General features: G+C 48.2%; 1 protein-coding gene and 1 long non-coding RNA gene across 8 annotated transcripts in view; one reads left to right on the top strand and one right to left on the bottom strand.

Annotated features, from left to right (window-relative positions):
* The window catches only part of DGKH (diacylglycerol kinase eta), a 166,829-nt gene extending 156,385 nt beyond the window's left edge, over window positions 1-10,444 (bottom strand). For 2 of the 7 annotated variants that reach the window (XM_074564792.1, XM_074564811.1), the window contains exons 1-2: window positions 10,224-10,444; window positions 2,456-2,641 (exon numbers count right to left, since the gene is read on the bottom strand). In XM_074564792.1, the coding sequence (XP_074420893.1) occupies window positions 2,456-2,641; window positions 10,224-10,280 (243 nt within the window). In that variant the 5' untranslated portion in view covers window positions 10,281-10,444. Of the gene's footprint in view, window positions 1-2,455; window positions 2,703-10,223 lie in introns of those variants that run through there. The other 5 variants (XM_074564785.1, XM_074564800.1, XM_074564839.1 and 2 more) reach the window with 4 other exon arrangements.
* Window positions 2,918-8,229, top strand: LOC141733866 (uncharacterized). The gene is made up of 5 exons (XR_012584404.1): window positions 2,918-3,049; window positions 4,732-4,832; window positions 4,954-5,008; window positions 6,537-6,675; window positions 7,322-8,229. It is a non-coding gene; the product is annotated as an uncharacterized LOC141733866 (long non-coding RNA).
* Window positions 10,445-17,330: the final 6,886 nt, after the last annotated feature.

Here is a 17,330-nt window from a genome sequence, read left to right as displayed (position 1 = left end):
ACATCTTCCTTAAGTAAAATAAAAACAATTACCAGCAGAGACTTTTGGGTATAGTTCTGAGCTAAGGAATCAATACCACATTGCTGAAATGTTTCGAGTAAGTATATAAGCAACCTCCGGAGGGTAATAGCACAGCGTTAAATGGCCCACAAGCATCAATGATAAATGTAATGTACATGTTTTGGGTTCTTTCAAAAGTCTATTCTTAGCTGTAAGACAAACCCATCCATTTAATTAAAACCTTAGCTTACAAACACGTTCACCGAGTAAGTGAAGCTTAACAAATCTAATTTGAATGAAAGGTACTAGCTCGGTAAAAGAGCAGCTCCCTGATGTTCCTTGCTCTAGTGGTTTCATGTAACCACTGATCACCAACTACTACAACAGCAAACATACAACACCCTTAAACTAAATGGGAGTTGTCTGTCTAAATATAGCTACTCTTAAATAATGCATCATGAGTTATAAAATAAAGTGCTACTGAATTATTTAACACGGGTCTCATCTTTAACAAAGATATATCACTTTTAATTAAATGGAAAGAAAGATGTTTATATTCGGGCTTGCATATTATTGTAAATCGCGAGCCGTAAAGCAACATTTTATGACTCCAATTATGTCAGCAGTCAGTTTTTCCTACATATATCTGATTCACAGAAATAGAACTGAGACGCAAACTAAGATAAGCAAAAGCATCACTTGTAGAGTTGCCTTAGAACTTCAGGCAACCCCAGCTTTGCGTTTATCCCACCAACCCATAACAGCTGGTAAGGACTGGCTGGAATCTCATGCTCACAGACCTGTTTCAGTAACATCCATAATCCACATGCCTTCCTTACACAAGCATCAACTAAGAGAGCAAACTTTCGAATACAATTAACACCACTACAGCTGACAAAGCATCATGCTCTGTCACTTTAAAAACGTTTTGAACACCGCCACACAGAAGTGGTGTTAAAGCCGAAAGTTTGTGTAGAACTACATTTCCAACACAATGCAACAGTTGTATCTTATTTACTATAGTAACCCTTCAGCCAGGCCTAACATCTGCAAATGCAAAATTAACATTTAGCAATAAAATGGGATGACACATCACGTTTAGGAGGTTTCAGGAAAAAATTGCTTTCCACCTCGCCTAACGGGATAACGCTACTGTTTACCAAGCAATGCTTTTCTGTTTAAAGGTGGCTGCCTTTTGGATGCAGCGTGTGAAGCGAAAGCTTAAAGGCAAAACAGCAACAACCCAACAGGACCCCACAAACAGCTCCGTACTAACTTTAATGGGTGCTCTGTAAAGGAAACAGCAACACACGACCTATCGTGTAGAAATCAAATCCCAAGTGTGATCTGTCTGGGCCTGCAGGGAGTCGCTTTGCCCCTCAAACCAGCCGCCTATAGCGAAACCCCCTGATCTTGGCGTCGCTGCACCCACAGGCTCTCCTCCACAGGGTTTCGTGCAGACCCCGTCGCTGAATGCGGGCCACACTCCGGACAGTGTTATGGGACTGTCCCACACAGAAACTAAGTCAGGTCTCGTTATTTTTACACTTTTAAATGCACGCTTCTTGAAGTTTGCTTCACAGGAAAAAAAAAAAAAAAAAAAAAAACACACCGTGATGTAAATACACCATCCACCACAAAAAGTTAATTCCACCGGGATGACTTCGGCAGCCAAAAAAAAAAAAAAAAAAAACAAAAAAAAAAAACAAAAAAAAACCCAAAAAACCGCATTAACCTGAAATTCTGACAGCCGCTTCGTGTATCCGGCCCCGCGGGCGAGGATGTACAGAAGTTTTAAGCCCGTCCCGCCTTCCCAAGTGCCAGCCCTGGCGTTCCCCTCCTCGGCGGCACTCCCGCTCCCCCAAAACCGGGAGCCCGAGGTGCCCCGGCGGGCTCGGGGGTGAAGAAGCCGGGGAGGGAAGGGGCGGGTGCGGGGGGAAGGCAAGTTGTCGAGGAAGAAGGGCTGGCTGAAACAGCCCACCCGCGCTGCGGGCAGGCAGGGCGGGATCCCCGCGGCAGCGGTGCCCCGAGGAAGAGGAGCCGGAGGGAGGAAGAGAGCGAAGGAGGAAGGGAGGGAAGGAGGCAGCCCGCCGCTTCCCCCACACCCAGGACGCCCGGCCAGGGCAGGGCGGCTGCCTGGGGCAGGCGGCTTCCCCTCCGGCCCCCGCGGAGCCCCCGCCGCCCCGGGGGGCTCTTCCTGCCAGCCGGGGACAGATGTGGACGCAACAGCTGGACGGGGAGGAGGGGAGAGGGAAGGAAGGAAGAGGCACGGCTGCTTCACCACCACCACCACGACCACCACCCCCCTCCTCCGCCGCCGCTCCCGGGGATGCGGGCGGGATGCAGCGGCCGCCGCCGGCTCCGGGCTGGCCCCGCTCTTAGATGGGGATGGAGCAACTCGCCCCGGAGGCGGCGGGGCTCGCCGGCTCCTGCCCCCACCCCGCTCCCCCCTTACCTTGCTGCGGATCTGGCCGGAGGTGGACACTTTCCGGATGAGTTTCTGGGGGCCCTCGTGTTCCCCTTCGCTGTCCGACGACTCGTCCGCCGGTCCCCCTGCCGCCGCCGGGGGTTGGGGCTGAGGCTGCTGCGGGATCCCGGCGCCACTCATCCCCGCCTCGGCCCCGGCCATCTTCCCGGACTCCTGCCGAGAGAGAGCACACGAGCCCGGCTCAGCCAGGGCAGCCGCTGCCGCTCCCCTCCCCGGGGAGGAGGAGGAGGAGGAGGAGGCGGCGCGGGAGGGGTGGGGAAAGAGGCGGTGCGGGGGGGAGGAGACGGAGGCGGCGGGGACGGCGCTGGCGGAGCGGAGCGCGCCGCCCGGCCGCCATCTTCCGCCGCCCCCTCTGACGGGGAAGGGCAGCGCGCCCGCCCCGGCCCGGCCACGACGGCCGCTGCTGCCCGCTGTCAGGGTGCTGGGGAGCCGCCAGGCGCCGGCGGGCGGAGCAGGGGCGGGCGGGCTCGGCCCGGCCCCCGGCAGCGGCCGGGCCGGCTGCAGGGGGCGCCGGGCGGCGGCGGTCGGGCCGGCCCTCGGCGGGAGGGGGCTGCGCCTCAGGTGAGCGGCGCGATAAGTCTGAGGGGGGAGCCTGGCCACGGCGGGTGGAGGGGCCCACGGCGATCCCCGCACCTCCCCGGGTGTCCCCGCGAACGGAGTCCCGTCTGGTTCGGGGGCGGTGGGACGAGGCACAAGGCTGCGAGCGGCCCTCAGGTACCTTGGGGGCCGCAGGTTGCTCGCCTCACCGACCGCTACCCTGGGGTTCATCAACCCGGGTGACCTGAAGGTAGAACGCCAAGTTTTCACTGTTTCACGGTGAAAACGTGCGGGTGTGAAGGCGGGTGGGCTCCCCAGGGGCTGTCCCATCACGGCTGTGTTGCACACACGCCCTGGGGAGCGCAGGGTGGCTTTTTGGGGACTGGATGGACATCATCGAACGCAACGGGTTCCTAATCCACACCTCCAGCCAGTCAATCCCACGGCACCCTTCAGCGTCAAAGCGCTGGACAATTTTGGCAAATGCCTGTGTTGCTTTCCAGTTATTTTCACAGAAACACAGAATGGTAGGGGTTGGAAGGGACCTCTGGAGATCATCTAGTCCAACCCCCCTGCCAGAGCAGGGTCACCTAGAGCAGGTTGCACAGGAACGCGTCCAGGCAGGGTTTAAATGTCTCCAAAGAAGGAGACTCCACCACCTCTCTGGGCAGCCTGTTCCAGTGCTCTGCCACCCTCAAAGAAGTTCCTCCTCATGTTGAGATGGAATTTCCTGTGTTCCAGTTTGTGCCTGTTGCCCCTTGTCCTGTCACTGTGCGCCACTGAAAAGTGTCTGGTCCCATCCTCTTGACACCTGCCCGTTAGATACTTAAAAGCATTGATGAGATCCCCTCTCAGTCTTCTCCAGGGTAAACAAACCCAGGTCTCTCCTCTTAGTGTAATTTTCTTATTACTCTATTCATTTTTGTCTTTGTAAAAGAGGAACTTTTACTTTTGGGGAGAGAAAGGGTCAGTTTTCCCTTTTAATCTCAGATCTGGCAGCTCACACGATCTGGAAATGTCACCACATGTTCTGAATTGTGAGACTTCGAAATTGTTGTGGCTTGTATGTAGTCAGTGTTCAAAATAAGCACTTAAATCACAGCAATACTAAATAAAACACACAACTCCTTGCTGCATGGACCAGATTAAACATAAGAAAGCAATCAAAACTTGTGGCTTCTGTGTTCCCACAATTCTATTTATATTTCTAGAAAGGGAACTGACATCTCTTAATTCGCTAATATAATGACACAGTACCTAAATACAAAGCAGTTAATGAGAAATAAAGATAAACCCATAGTTGGCAACCTATCGTACACTATGGACACCTTGCCACGAGCTTAACTTCATACACTCTGGAGTATCCCATTTCTTTTATTGGGACTTGTTTGGAATAGGTGAAATTAAATATTTCCATGAAGCCTTGTAAGTTTTGCATCTTGGTTCCGTGTTGCTGCACCAGGGACTTCAAATGAGAGTCTACTACTGTCCGCTACGTAGGACCGCTTCTATTAAGTTATATTAAAAAAAAAATTGCCAAAAGTTACCTTAAAAAAAGGTCAGCATTTCTATGAAGTTATATTTTAAAGGAATTTTGATCGTATTACCTACGTTCCCTATCAGAATAATAATAGGGCCTAAATCCTACCGTTAATACCACATCTCAAAATAGATTGAAGTTCTCATACAGTCCCTTTTCCTTACAGGCTAATTGTGAAACTCGGGGATGACTCCTGTCTTGTCTCGCTCCTCCCCTGAGAAAGTTCTCCTTTATCAAAAACATGGGATCAAACTTGGGCAAGCGCACGTATGTCCTGCTCACAGTGAATTAATTTAGGGCATGGCTAGGAAGAAAGATGGGTTAAGAGCAAAGTCTATGGATGCTTGCTCTTTCCACCCTCCTTTCTTCCTCTTTGCCTTAATTTCAGGAAGAGCAAATTACGCCGGAACACGTCTCACTGCAATTCCTTGAGCCTTTGGAAGGTAAATGACAACTGAACATTGCAAGAGGATGATAAGACAGAGTTTGCTAATTCATGCTAACACGTATTACATGTAATTGCGACTGGGATTTGAGGAACACTTCGTGCTAACAGAACACCAGCAAGACTTAACTCCATTTAATTCAGCTGAATTAAACAGCGCCAGCCGAACAACATTAGTTAGTTAGATTTGTTCCCATACTAAAAAAGCATTCAAAATATCGGCGCATGTGACTGCCATCTATTTGTATCACAGGAATAGGATCCTGCGCGAAGTTACGTGCAAAACTGTTTACAAGCAGACATTTTCACCCACAGAAAATACCTTTCCAAATCCAGCTGAAAAGGAGAGACGAGACAGGAGGAGGAAAGGCACACAAAGACAGCGTATTACTCAATCGTATCACTTGGGATTAGGACATTTGAACTCAGGAAGATCATGAAGTTGACTCTATTGATGACCCTAAATTTGCATCTTTGGGCGTTTGTTGTTTTTTTTTTTTTAGTAAAACATTATCTCGTTGCTTATTGCTTACATACTTAGACATGGGTCCTAAAAACAGTAGGTGGTTAAAGTTTATTTCCAAAAACAGCCTTCCACTGAAGTTTTGGAATACTAAACACACAGCACCAGCATCTTCTAGAGCAAGACACTGATCTGGTTTGTCTTCTGTTTTCACAATTGGTTACACTGCAAGTTAATTTAAACACTTGTCTGGAATTTTGTAAAACATTGGACTATTTAGCAGTGGATGTAAATACATCATTTCATCATATGTTACACGGAAAAATAGAAACAAGTTAATAATTTGGTTTTTAAATATAGCAGCTCCCGTGACATCTGGTGGCTATTACAATGCCAACAAAGGAGCTGGAGATCTCCTTAGATGTCTGTATAGCCAGCTCAGATTTCCTTCACTAGATTTCATCTCAAATACATAAAAGCTGGTAAAAGACTATCTGTAGGTGAAGCGGGGAATACATGTAATTCTTCAACTTCTGTTCTGAGCTCAACTATCAGCCCCAGCTTCTGCGGTCCTTCTGCACCGTGCAGAGGGCATCGTGCGTCCTCGCATGGGCTACCCTGTTGTGCTCTTCCTCTCTCCTCATGACTCAAACACAAAAATTGGGTTACAAGGAGGGAAGGCACCAGCCTTTTACTTCCAAGTGAGTGCTATGACAAAAACCTGAAGTACTAGGAATGTTCTCTCAGGTCACTTAATGTGAAGATTTTAGTAGCAATGACCTAAATCCGCAAATGATAGGAAATGTCCCACAAGTACAGTTGAGTGAGAATATGCTTTCTACAAACTATGTAGTGGAATCTGTAAAATTACAGGCTCTAAAATCTCTAGCCAGCTAATGCATACAGAGCTCTTCAAAATGGAGAAAGCAAGCAAAGTATTGTTGAAAATACCCAAGTTACTCATTCATGTTAGTGTAGAAAGTTGTTTCTACAAATGTATACGTTGTCCGTGCACAAAGACAGTTTTAAAGATCTCACCGTTTCCACTTGTTCTTCTTTTCAGAGGCATTAATAGATAATCAGGGTCCGGTTCCAGCCTTTTTACTCAGGTAAAGCTGCCTAAGATAGCCACGAAACTTCGCCTCAATAAGGACTGCCAACTTGACTTCCATCCCTTCACCTCACAGCTGTAATTCTTCCAGGTGAGCAATGTCAGACTGGAGATGAGAAATACTGAATAGCACATTTCAGCTCAGTGAATATAGGCTATGAATACGCTGGTACAAATGGTACCACAAAAATCCCCTAGATTTCTGAAAAGGCTCTTGAAGAACATGGGGGGCGCTATATTAAAACACATTAAAGCCATTAAAAACATACAATATTTGCATGCGCTATGTCTTGCATTTAACATACTCTATTTCACGCTTCTTTAGTAATTGCCTTAAATTTCCTAATGGAAGCAAGGGAAGACTGGCGAAAAGCGTTAAAGAAAGGTTGGCATTTAAAGGGAGACGCTCAACTGATAGAAAACGGCTCCGCTGACATCATTTGTGCTACGGCAATTGGTATCAGCTGATGATCTACCCTTCCTAGTCAAAGAACCCCAGAGTGCTGGGTACATATATGCACCGTGAGAGCGTTTTAACTCGACCACATCCAGTCCCAATAACAGAGTATGTGTCGCTAAAATGCACGTGCAACGGCAGGAAAAAAAAAAAATCCAAATACCTATCCACTCTAGCTGCACTGGAGATTATAGTTTATAATGCAGATTAATGCATTATTTGATTCCAGCTTTAATATTGATTCCCTTCATAACAAGCACATTTACCTCTTTTTCTCTAGGTCACTTTGGCATCTATAAGCTGATTTTTTTCCTCCACCTCAAAAAGTTGTTCTGAGGGGATCTGGATGAATAACGGTATATGTGTCAGGTTAACAATTCATCGTGTTTAAAAGATTTTATTGACTCTTTCCTAATTTTGGTGGTCGGTGATAACTACAGTTTTTAACCGGACTCCCCACACTGAGCAAATTAATTTCAGGGCTGCCTGTCTGAACTCCCTCTGCAGATCAAGTTAGCGATGTTATTCTTTCTTGGCTCCCTTACTTACCAAAGGGGAAGCCAAAATATAACAAAATGTATGCATACCACTGTTAAAGAGAGTAACTGCGTCGCTCGTGGCTGTTTTGGGAGTAGCCGAGGCATTCCTGTAACCTGTAGGTTACAAAAACATGTCGTACGCTTCAGAGTGAAAAGGTATAGACCAGTGTAGGTCATCAAAATAAAGAGTCACTTTGCAAATGTGTTAGGACCCATCTATGCATTTCAAGGGAAAGGTGAAGAACTCGGGTCTCCTGTAAAACATGAAAGTCGGGTCTAGAAATTTCTAAGACATATATTGTGTATATTTTGAGTATAAAGTCCCCAAATCTCTCTGGGAAAAATGTGGGATAAGCCTTACATTTTCTCTGACTTTTATTTAGCTCCATCATGCAACTCTTACTGGAGTCAGGAAGAGCTTTCCCATTCAAAAGTCAGCTGTGAATTAAGGAAAGGATTGTATAGAAATTTGAAATTGCACACAGACATGTCCAACCCTGACAGGCAAAGGAGAAGTTGTGGCTTCATTTGACGCCTGTCACTTATTTCTCAGAACAGCTATAGGAACAGCACTTCCCAATGACTTCTGACAATTTGCATAGAAAATTAACTTGCACAGATTCAAAACCTGCAATAAATAGTTTCCTCTATCCTGCTGCTCTTTTTCTGTGTTTTGAGAGCGAGGGAGAGGTCTGAGCAGGTTTTTTTTCCCTTCATCATTTTTGCCTTCCCTTCACCTAAATCTCCCTTTGCTCCCATTAGAATAAAAAGCCTGCTGACGAGCAGGTACAAAAAGAACGATGTGGCTTTTGCCACAAAGACTATGTATTTTATCAGCAGGTTACCAGGTAAAGGGTTGAGTGGTTTAGCTGAAATTAGAGTCTCGTAAAGGAAATCAGTGCAGTGGTTAACCTTAAAACTGCATTCATGGATGTACTCTTTAACAAATGCAGCAATGAAATGATAAACATGACCCAAATCCTGGCCCTTACCGGGGGGAGGGGGAAATGGAGATAAAAAAAAAAAAGATCGGCTCCTTGTTTATCTGAGCCCTGCGCGCAGAAGGAAGCGGGTTTGGATGCTTCAGCCAGGACTCTGCATTTCCAAGCAGAGGGGCTGCAATCCATCTGCCTCCCAAGTTTCAGCTGAGTTTCGGATGACGACGGCAGCCAATTTAAATGTCACTGTTTAATAGGATAACGTGTTCGCGGGAATCAGCTTCGCCGCCTTCCTCCCACGATGTCTTCATCTCTCCAGGCAAAAATCTCGGGTCTCCCTTGCCTGATCCTTTCGGTGTCAGCTCCATGTTACCGGAACACGCATACAGCTGTTTTCCCTATCACAGCTGCATCTCCGGCAGCAGCTTCGGGGCTGGAGGACTGCAGAGGGCGGTGAAGGGGGATGTTCAACTTCACAGCAAAAAATGAGGCTAGTAAAAGCGTATTTGGGAGGGCTACAAATCCTAAGCAGGGAAGGGAGTGAACTTAGTTCACTGTGGGTATCTCCAGGGCTGCTGCCTTCCTGGGAGTGAGAACACCGATCCAGGCAAAGTGTGCTTCTCCCCCAGCTGCTCTTTAAAACTGGGTTTACAAGGAAAAACCAGGGGCCCCGGACCAACACAACGAGTTAGCAAAACATGGCACAGCCATCGAAAGGGGAGCTTGGCAGTGGCATGGGTCAGTGCTTCACATCGCCTCACCAAGTTCAGGGCCAGAGACAGCCCAGCCTTGACCTCTCAGATAGCCTGAAATCTCCCAAGCAGCTACCCAAAGCCTATTTTTATCCCTCCCTGCCCGGGGTGTGTGTGTGTGTGTGTGTGTGCACAATGGAGAAAAGCCCAAGAGCGGGACCAGACGGCCCTGAAAAGGGAAATCTGATTTTATCGCCTGCTGAGGATGCCGGTGACATGATTTCCTTCGGCTGGAAGGTGGGTCTGCCGAGTTGCTTAAACAAACCATCAAGCCACCACACCACAGCTTTCCTCCTGGCCAGTTTAGGCACCCCAGCTCCCTTCGGAGCGACTGAGAGGCACCCACTTTTCCCCGCACCCCACAAAGCCGGGGGTCAGCGGGGTACCCCAGCCCGCTTTGCCGCCACGCAGCAACGGGGACAATTCCCAGCCAGACTACAAAAGAACAAGGGGGATAAAAAGAAAAAAGTCTCTCTTTCTGGAAACTGCCTCCCAACGCTGGACACGTTGCTTTTGCTGTGCTAAGAGAAGGCGTTTAATGGTATCAACACCCAACACGCCCCAACTACCCCCCCCCCCCCCCGGCAAAGTTGGAGGCAAGGCTCTCGGTGCTAATCCCCGGCTTTCCACCCGGGCAGCGAAACTCAGAAAAGGGCAACGAACTCCCCGTCCCCCCAGAGGGACGGAGCCCAACAGCAAATGGCCGGACACGGCGGGGGCGAAAAGCTCCCACCCCCCCCCCCACCCCCCCCCCCAACTCTCCCCTCGCTCCCCGCGGGGAAAGGACGAGGGCCGGCGGCCGGGCTGGGAAGAAGGGAAAGAAGGGGAGGGGGGACACACACACCGATAAGGATGACAGCCCGACACACACACACACACCCCCCGGCTGAACAATACTGGCAGGAAAAAGGGTAGGAAATGCCTGTGCGGCTGCCAGGCACGCATGTACCTACCAGTTCCTCCCAGGCGGGGCTGCGGGCGCTATAGGAAGGGTACCCGTGCTCCTCCATCACCCCGCAGCAGGTCCCCTACCTCCGCGGGGACGGCGCCGACGAGCAGGTTACGCCGGGCTGCGCCTCCCTCCTGCCGCCGCCGCTCCTCCGGCTTCCCCAGCGCTGCTCTTCCTCCCCCCCCACCTTCCTCCTCCTCCTCACCCCCGGCCCCGCTCCTCCCTTTTTCTCCCCCGGCCCCCTCCAGGCCCCCTCCTCCCCTCCCCGCCCGGCTCTTCTCCCTCCCACGGCCACCGGGCTGAGCCCCGGCCCCCGGGGGAGCCGGCCTGGCAGCTGCCGCGCCGATCACATCACCGCCGCCGCCGTGTCCTCCGGTGCCGGGCGCGGAGCCCGCCCCCGCCGCCCCCTGCCCGCCCGCCTCGCCGCCCCGGGGGCTCCCCGGGCGCCGAGCACACCGCCCCCCCCCCGCTCCTCCACCCCCCTCCCCGCCCCGGGAAACCCACCGGATTACAGGCAAATCGCTTTGGGCATAAGCCGGTTTAGAGCCGCGCTTGGGTTGTCGGCTTCGCGGCGGGGCCGGCGGGCGAGAATGCTCCCCGCGGCGCGGCGCGGTGCGGCGAGGGGAAAAGACCCCCTTCCGTGCGCCGGGAGCCGCTCATGCCCCGCCGGGGTGATGCCTCCTTCCCGCTTCCCCCTTTCCCGGGGGGGCGGAGAGCGGGGTCTTGCAGCCCCGACGGGCCCGGCTGGGTGCCCCTCGCATCGCTCCGCTCCCACCGAGCCCTCTCTGGGGACCAGGAGGCGTCAAAGTGGGGGTCCTGGGGGTGGAGGAAGCCCTTTGCCACCCCCACCAGGGGTCTGAGAGCGCGGTACCGCACGTTTTAACCCGCTTTGGGCAGCCTCTTTGCCCTACAGAAGAGCCGGGTGGTCCCGCACGTACCTTAAGACAAGCAGGAGTTGGGACACGGCATGGCCACTGCGGAGAAGACAGCAGGGACATGTAGGCCATGTTTGATACGGGGTGCCTTTCATTTCCAGGGCCACCACGCCTGCCTTATGGAGCAGCGGGATTTCCCTGCCCTCCATCACGCCTTTTATTAATGCACGGTGTGTATACTTGAGTCTTCTCAGTTTACTTGTTACCAGCCCAGCCTTGAACACCGGCCAGTGTGTTAGGACTCTTCAAGTGGATGTTGTATCTCCTGTGAACTCAGCACTTTCACTCATTTGTTTCTCCCCGTTGTTGCAGAATAGTGGGATATGTGAAAAAGTATCTTTCTAGATACTCTAGGAGAGAGAAGACCGGAGGAGAGAGTGAGAAAATGAAGCTCAGTCACCATCCAAAATAATGGTGTTCATCACCCCAGTTTTTCTATATTCCTTTGCATTCCAGCCTGCCCTTTTGAATTTGCAGCTATCATGCTTGATTATAAAAAGTAATCTCCAAGTCATCTACTTGATAAGCACAAACATCAGAAAAGGAGTTGGATTTCACAAGAAAGAAGAAGGAGTTTGTATGGATAATAGTTTTATTTAAAGATATATTCTTTTTTCTTTGTGTTTTAAAGCTCTTTATACCAAAAAAATGGCACACTGCCACCTAAGAGCTTTTGCAAAATACATTGGCAACTTAACAAAAAGTAGCACTATTGCTGAAAAAAGGTGAAGTCTTACCTATGCGTTTAACTAAGCCTATAGAAAAATCCCATGAAGTTTAGATGGTGTACCCCGAAGCCAGGCCCAAAGAAGTGCCACAGTGGTATAGCTCATTTGAGGAACCGAAATTGCTGCCTTTCTCCCGGCAGTAGAAAAAGGAACTATTTTTGTTGATAATAAGTTTATCAGCGGTCTGTTGATGAGCTGCTTTGATGGTAGGAGCGTAACCTCGGAAGGAAGCAAACAAGATGACTTCGAGCCTTTTGCTTTCTTGGAAGGCAGCTTTCTAAAGCTGATGGTGAGCAACGGTTGTCCAAGGATGTCTGGTCTCCTTCCCTTTGTCCCCCGAGTGTGAGATACTGCCGAGGAATGTCGTACTATAAAGGGCTTTACACTAAGAACGAGTGTCAGAGAAAGATTAGTCAGCTCCCCTCCTTTCCTTATGATGCACCAGAGGATCTCACATGATGGTTGTTTATACCTCTCGACATCTGGCCTCGTTAGCCTTGGCCAGGCTGGGGCTTTGTGGCAAAAGTGGCCTGCCATGAAATGTATGTCATGCTGGTGCCTCGCATTTGCTTGCTTGCTGAACCACAAAAACTGAAAACTCATGTACAGGAACTTCAAGCCACTTGAAGTTGCTTCTTCAACTCAAGCGCTATACATACCTTTTTGCCCTGAAATTCAGATTCTCGCTGTGCCTTCAGCCCCATTGTCTGTTTTTGTGTGCCCTGAATCTTATACCTGCGGCTAGATACGCAATTACTTTCGCCTCGTTTCATCCCCTGGAGTTCAAAGCTGGGTTTCCCTAAGTGGAACGCTAGTATAGGCCCCAGAAGATTACAACAACCTACTTAGGTTGAAGGAACATTTCAAGGTCTCGTTGGATAAAGGAGGACAGACATCAGCCGCGGCACAGATCCTGCTGGGTCTAAATGAAACCCGTGCAATGCAACTTCAACTCAGCCCTGCCCTTTCGGGCTCCCGACTGCCAAATTTGATTTTTTGTTTCTTTCTGTGAAGGAAACAGATTTCGCCCTTTGCTGAGGAGCTCTGCCCCATGTGATTTCCCTGCGCGTGAGCTCTGCTCACCGGGTTGAAAAGCACAGTTTCTGCCCGGACCGAGGTGTCCGGGCTGCTTGGCTGACCTGGCTGAAAATCATGGGCAAATTATTTTGCTGAAAAACATGAGTCTGTCAAAGCCGACATGGAATTTGAGGACGGGTGTCAGAATCACAAGATTTTTTGGTTGTTGTTCAGGGGTGTGCTGCCACATTTACAGAAGGGCAAGGGAACTGAAGTCAGGCCCGAGGCAAAGATAAGCTTCGTTAGTGAGAGGTAGAGGAGCTGCCTGCTAAAATGAGGAGTGACCAGTTGTCCCCTTGAGACGATGGGGATGTTGGGTTGGGAGAAGAGCTCACTGAAGGCAGGTCTTCGCAACCGGCTTGGGAACAGAGAGCGATTCTCCTGGCTGGTCTACCAAACTGCATCAAAACATCTCCAACACAGCCCGGGGGTTGGTTTAATTTCATTGATTTTTTGATTTTGTTCCAAGTCGTGTGGTTTGTTTGGATTGTTTGTTTTATTTATTCTTTTCAAGGTTTTTTTTTTTCCACTTAGTCTAGACGTTTGGGGTTGAATTTCTTGGTAGTTTGCTCTATCTACAGCGTTCAAAGATGCCTCATCTCCCTCCGTCTCTTCCGTTCCCTACTCTTAATGACTCAGTGAAAACCGGATCAACAAAGTGAATGTTTCATTATTGACATTTTTTTTTGTATGAAGCGCATTGAAAATAGTAACACATGCCTGCCTTTTCGAAGCAAAATATTTTGGATATATTGGACACACTGAAACATACAGATTTTGATTCCAATGCTGTGCTCAGACATCCGCAAGCAAAGTCTCCGCCTCTTTAAATATTTCCGTTCCCTGGGGGGAAAAAAAGGAACTTTCAATTTTTTTCCTAATTCAAGGTAGAAAGACATTAAAAGAATGAGCTTTTTTACATTTTTCTGTATTTTTTCCACCAGCATTGCCTTTAGCATATATCACATAAAAAGCATACACTAATTTTCATCCATTTATGCTAACATGAAACTTCCTTCTTTTCTTGGCACGTAGTATGCAAGCCTAATTTGAGTAAATTCTTCAAGGAAATGTTGTTCTTCATTCTCTTTATTGTAAACATGCCAGCTGGCCTTTTTCTTCCCTGTTAAATAATTTTGCAAAACATTTGAAGGTAGGATTTCATCAACGTGGTAGTTGGGTGGTTCCTGCCAGACAGACAGGTAGTAACAACCCGCCATGGGTTATTAAAATGATAAACATATTAAAAGCAGAGCAAAATGCACACAAGTCTCAACCTGGTAACCCTTCGGATAGAACTGAAGTAACAGAATGAATTAAGAAAAAAAAAACCAAAATATCAGTAACATTTGAGGCCACATCTCAAGTATTGTGTCCAGTTCTGGGCACCTCAATATGGGAGAGATATCGAGGTGCTGGAGCGAGTGGAGAGGAGGGCAACGAAGCTGGTGAAGGGCCTGGAGAATAAATCTTATGAGGAGCGATTGGAGGAGCTGGGACTGTTTAGTTTGAGGAAGAGGAGGCTGAGGGGAGACCTCATCGCTCTCTACAACTACTTGAAAGGACATTGTAGAGAGGTTGGTGCTGGTCTCTTCTCACAGGTAATTAGCGATAGAACAAGAGGGAATGGCTTCAAGCTGCAGCAGGGTAGGTTTAGGCTGGACATTAGGAAACAATTCTTCATAGAAAGAGTGGTTAGACACTGGAATAGGCTGCCCAGGGAGGTGGTGGAGTCACCATCCCTGAATGTGTTTAAGAGTCGTTTAGATGTGGTGTTGGGGGATATGGTGTAGGGGAGAACTTTGTAGAATGGGGCTGATGGTTGGACTTGATGATCCCAAGGGTCTTTCCCAACCTAAATGATTCTATGATTCTATGATTTATATGCAAAATCCTGATAGCTGCCTTGAAACCCACTACTTTCTGTTTGAGAGAGCATCCAAACTATTGTAGAAATTCTGCATTTCTCCCAGTTTACGATACCTGCTGCTTGGGACTGTCTCACACGTGGCACCTGAGAAATGTTTTTAGCCTTCAGTTTTCATTCATAGACTTTCTCCACCATATGCATTCTCTCTTCATTATTATTATTCCTTTCGTTACTCTAATAGCCACTTCTGCGCATACCTATAAGAGACAGGATGCTTTTAAACAATTCCCTGGAGTTTTGGGTTTCACAAGGGGGAAATTACTTATGCACTGGCAGAAATTTGTCTATTTTCTAAACGAAGAGCTTTAGGAAGAAAGAAATCACAGTGAGAAGGAAGCCTTGGGGAAAAATGTGTTACTGGAGCAGCAGCAGAGCTGTGGAGGGACAATCCACCAGCCCCTTCATCGCCCTCCCGCCGGTTTTATTTCCCCTTCTCGGTTTTTTCCCTCTCAGAGTCAGCATCTCCTGCTTGTTCTGCTGGCACGGATAACCAGCTCAACACCTCCTTCTGAGTCGCATCAGGGGCTAACAGGGCTGAAGTTTGTTCTCCCCTTGTCGACTTCATTCAGAGACGTCTGGGTGGGGTGTGTTTGTCATCCCACCCCTTTGGCCACCCTGACCCGCTGCTGAAGTTGCAACAGGCTACCCTGAAAGTCAGCAAAAAAATGACGTGAAAGCACAGATGGCTGCAAGCGTCGATTCCTTAAGCTGCTGCTAACCTTCAGTAAAGACCTCTGCCAGTGCCCCTACCTGAGGGCATGTGCTAATACATTCCCTTAAAGAGATCGCTGAACCAGATTTAAGGCATTCTAGCTTTCCATGGATGGTTTCAAAAAAATACCTTTGGAAAGAGTCATTCACTCCGATCTCTTGGCCCAAGGCAGCACCAACTGTATCCAAACCATCCTCAACAGGCATTGCCTGCTCAAACCCTGATGAGCAGGACTTTGTAGCCTTCCTAAGATGTAGTTAGTGAACGACCTAAATCTGTCGTCCTGCAATTTTCATCTCATCCTCTATGAATACAGGTAACCTATTCCATGCCTCTTCAATGATAACTTTTGGTGCGTTTGGAGGCTGTTGTCACACGTTTCAACCCTAAACCCGCCCAATTTCATTCTCATCATTGACCTCTCAGCTCACACTTCCAAAGGTGTTTCCTGTGCCTCGCTTGACATGCAGCACCCATCGGGCACCATGCTCCAGCTGAGGCCTCACCTTAAATAACATCAGCCTGGGTTTGTCTAGGTGTGATGAACATAGACTCATAGAATCGCCTAGGTTGGAAGGGACCTTTCAGATCATCTAGTCCAACCGTCATCCTAACTCTGACAAAAACCATCACTAATCTAAACTATATCTCTAAGCACTATGTCTACCCATCTTTTAAATACCTCCAGGAATGGTGCCTCAAATACTTCCCTGGGCAGCCTGTTCCAATGCTTATTAACCCTTTCAGTGTAAAAAGTTTTCCTAATATCCAATCTAAACCTCCCCTGGCGTAACTTGAGGACGTTTCCTCTTCTCCCATCGCTTGTTACTTGGGAGAAGAGACCAATACCCATCTCTCTACAACCTCCTCGGTTGATCACCCTGACCACTAATGAGGATATTGAAACATCCTTCCAGCTTGTATGTGGAGCAGGGCTTCCTCCCGATGGCGTGTCGTCGGTTCTGTGAGCTCTCAGGAATATTTCAGCTGAAACGTGGCTTCCTAGGAAAATGGCACATCAGTGTCAAATACATAGTAAATTTAGTAAATCGATGTACGTGACATCTACCCCATCCACAGGCCTGATTTGTTTGACGTTATTTGTCCTTGAAAATACAAGTATCTGTTACACCCCTCCCTGTTATCTTCTAAGTACGTACAAAAAGTTTATTGTTATTTTGGGGAGAATTGAAGTTTATGTGATGGATCAGTAATTCCTGAGTTCCTCCTTTTTGTCCTTTTTTAAAGTTTCACTTCATAGTACAAGAACTGAAGCGATTCAAGACAGGATGTACCTTCACCTCATTTTTACATCTGAGCCAAATACCTCTGATGGAGTTCTGCATTTGTTGTTACAGACTTTGGGAAGCCTGGCACAAACTTAAGTATCTGCTGCTTTGAATTAATTCAGACCTTGCAGATGCAAATTTTTGAAAAACATTTATTCTAAAAGAGAAAGAGAAACAAATGGTAAAGTATTAGGGTTACTAATGTGATACTTTAAAATCACATACAAATTAATAAATATATTCCTTCTGAAATGCTTAGAACGAAAGGAAACATTTTATTTAAACAATCTCTGAACCACTAAAGGTTTAAAATGGCAAAATTGGGGTGGGGGAAAAGAGCCTTGCCTCCGTCCTGATGCTTAAAAAGGAGAAAACAGGTGGCAAAATTATTTATATGAAAAACGGAAAGAATTTAGCCCACCCAACAACTTAGCGCTGCG

This window comes from Larus michahellis, chromosome 1 (genome assembly GCF_964199755.1).
Source record: "Larus michahellis chromosome 1, bLarMic1.1, whole genome shotgun sequence".
Classification (NCBI taxonomy): domain Eukaryota; kingdom Metazoa; phylum Chordata; class Aves; order Charadriiformes; family Laridae; genus Larus; species Larus michahellis.
The sequence above is the reverse complement of the archived record's forward strand: the minus strand, read 5'-3'. Positions and strand labels throughout refer to the sequence as shown.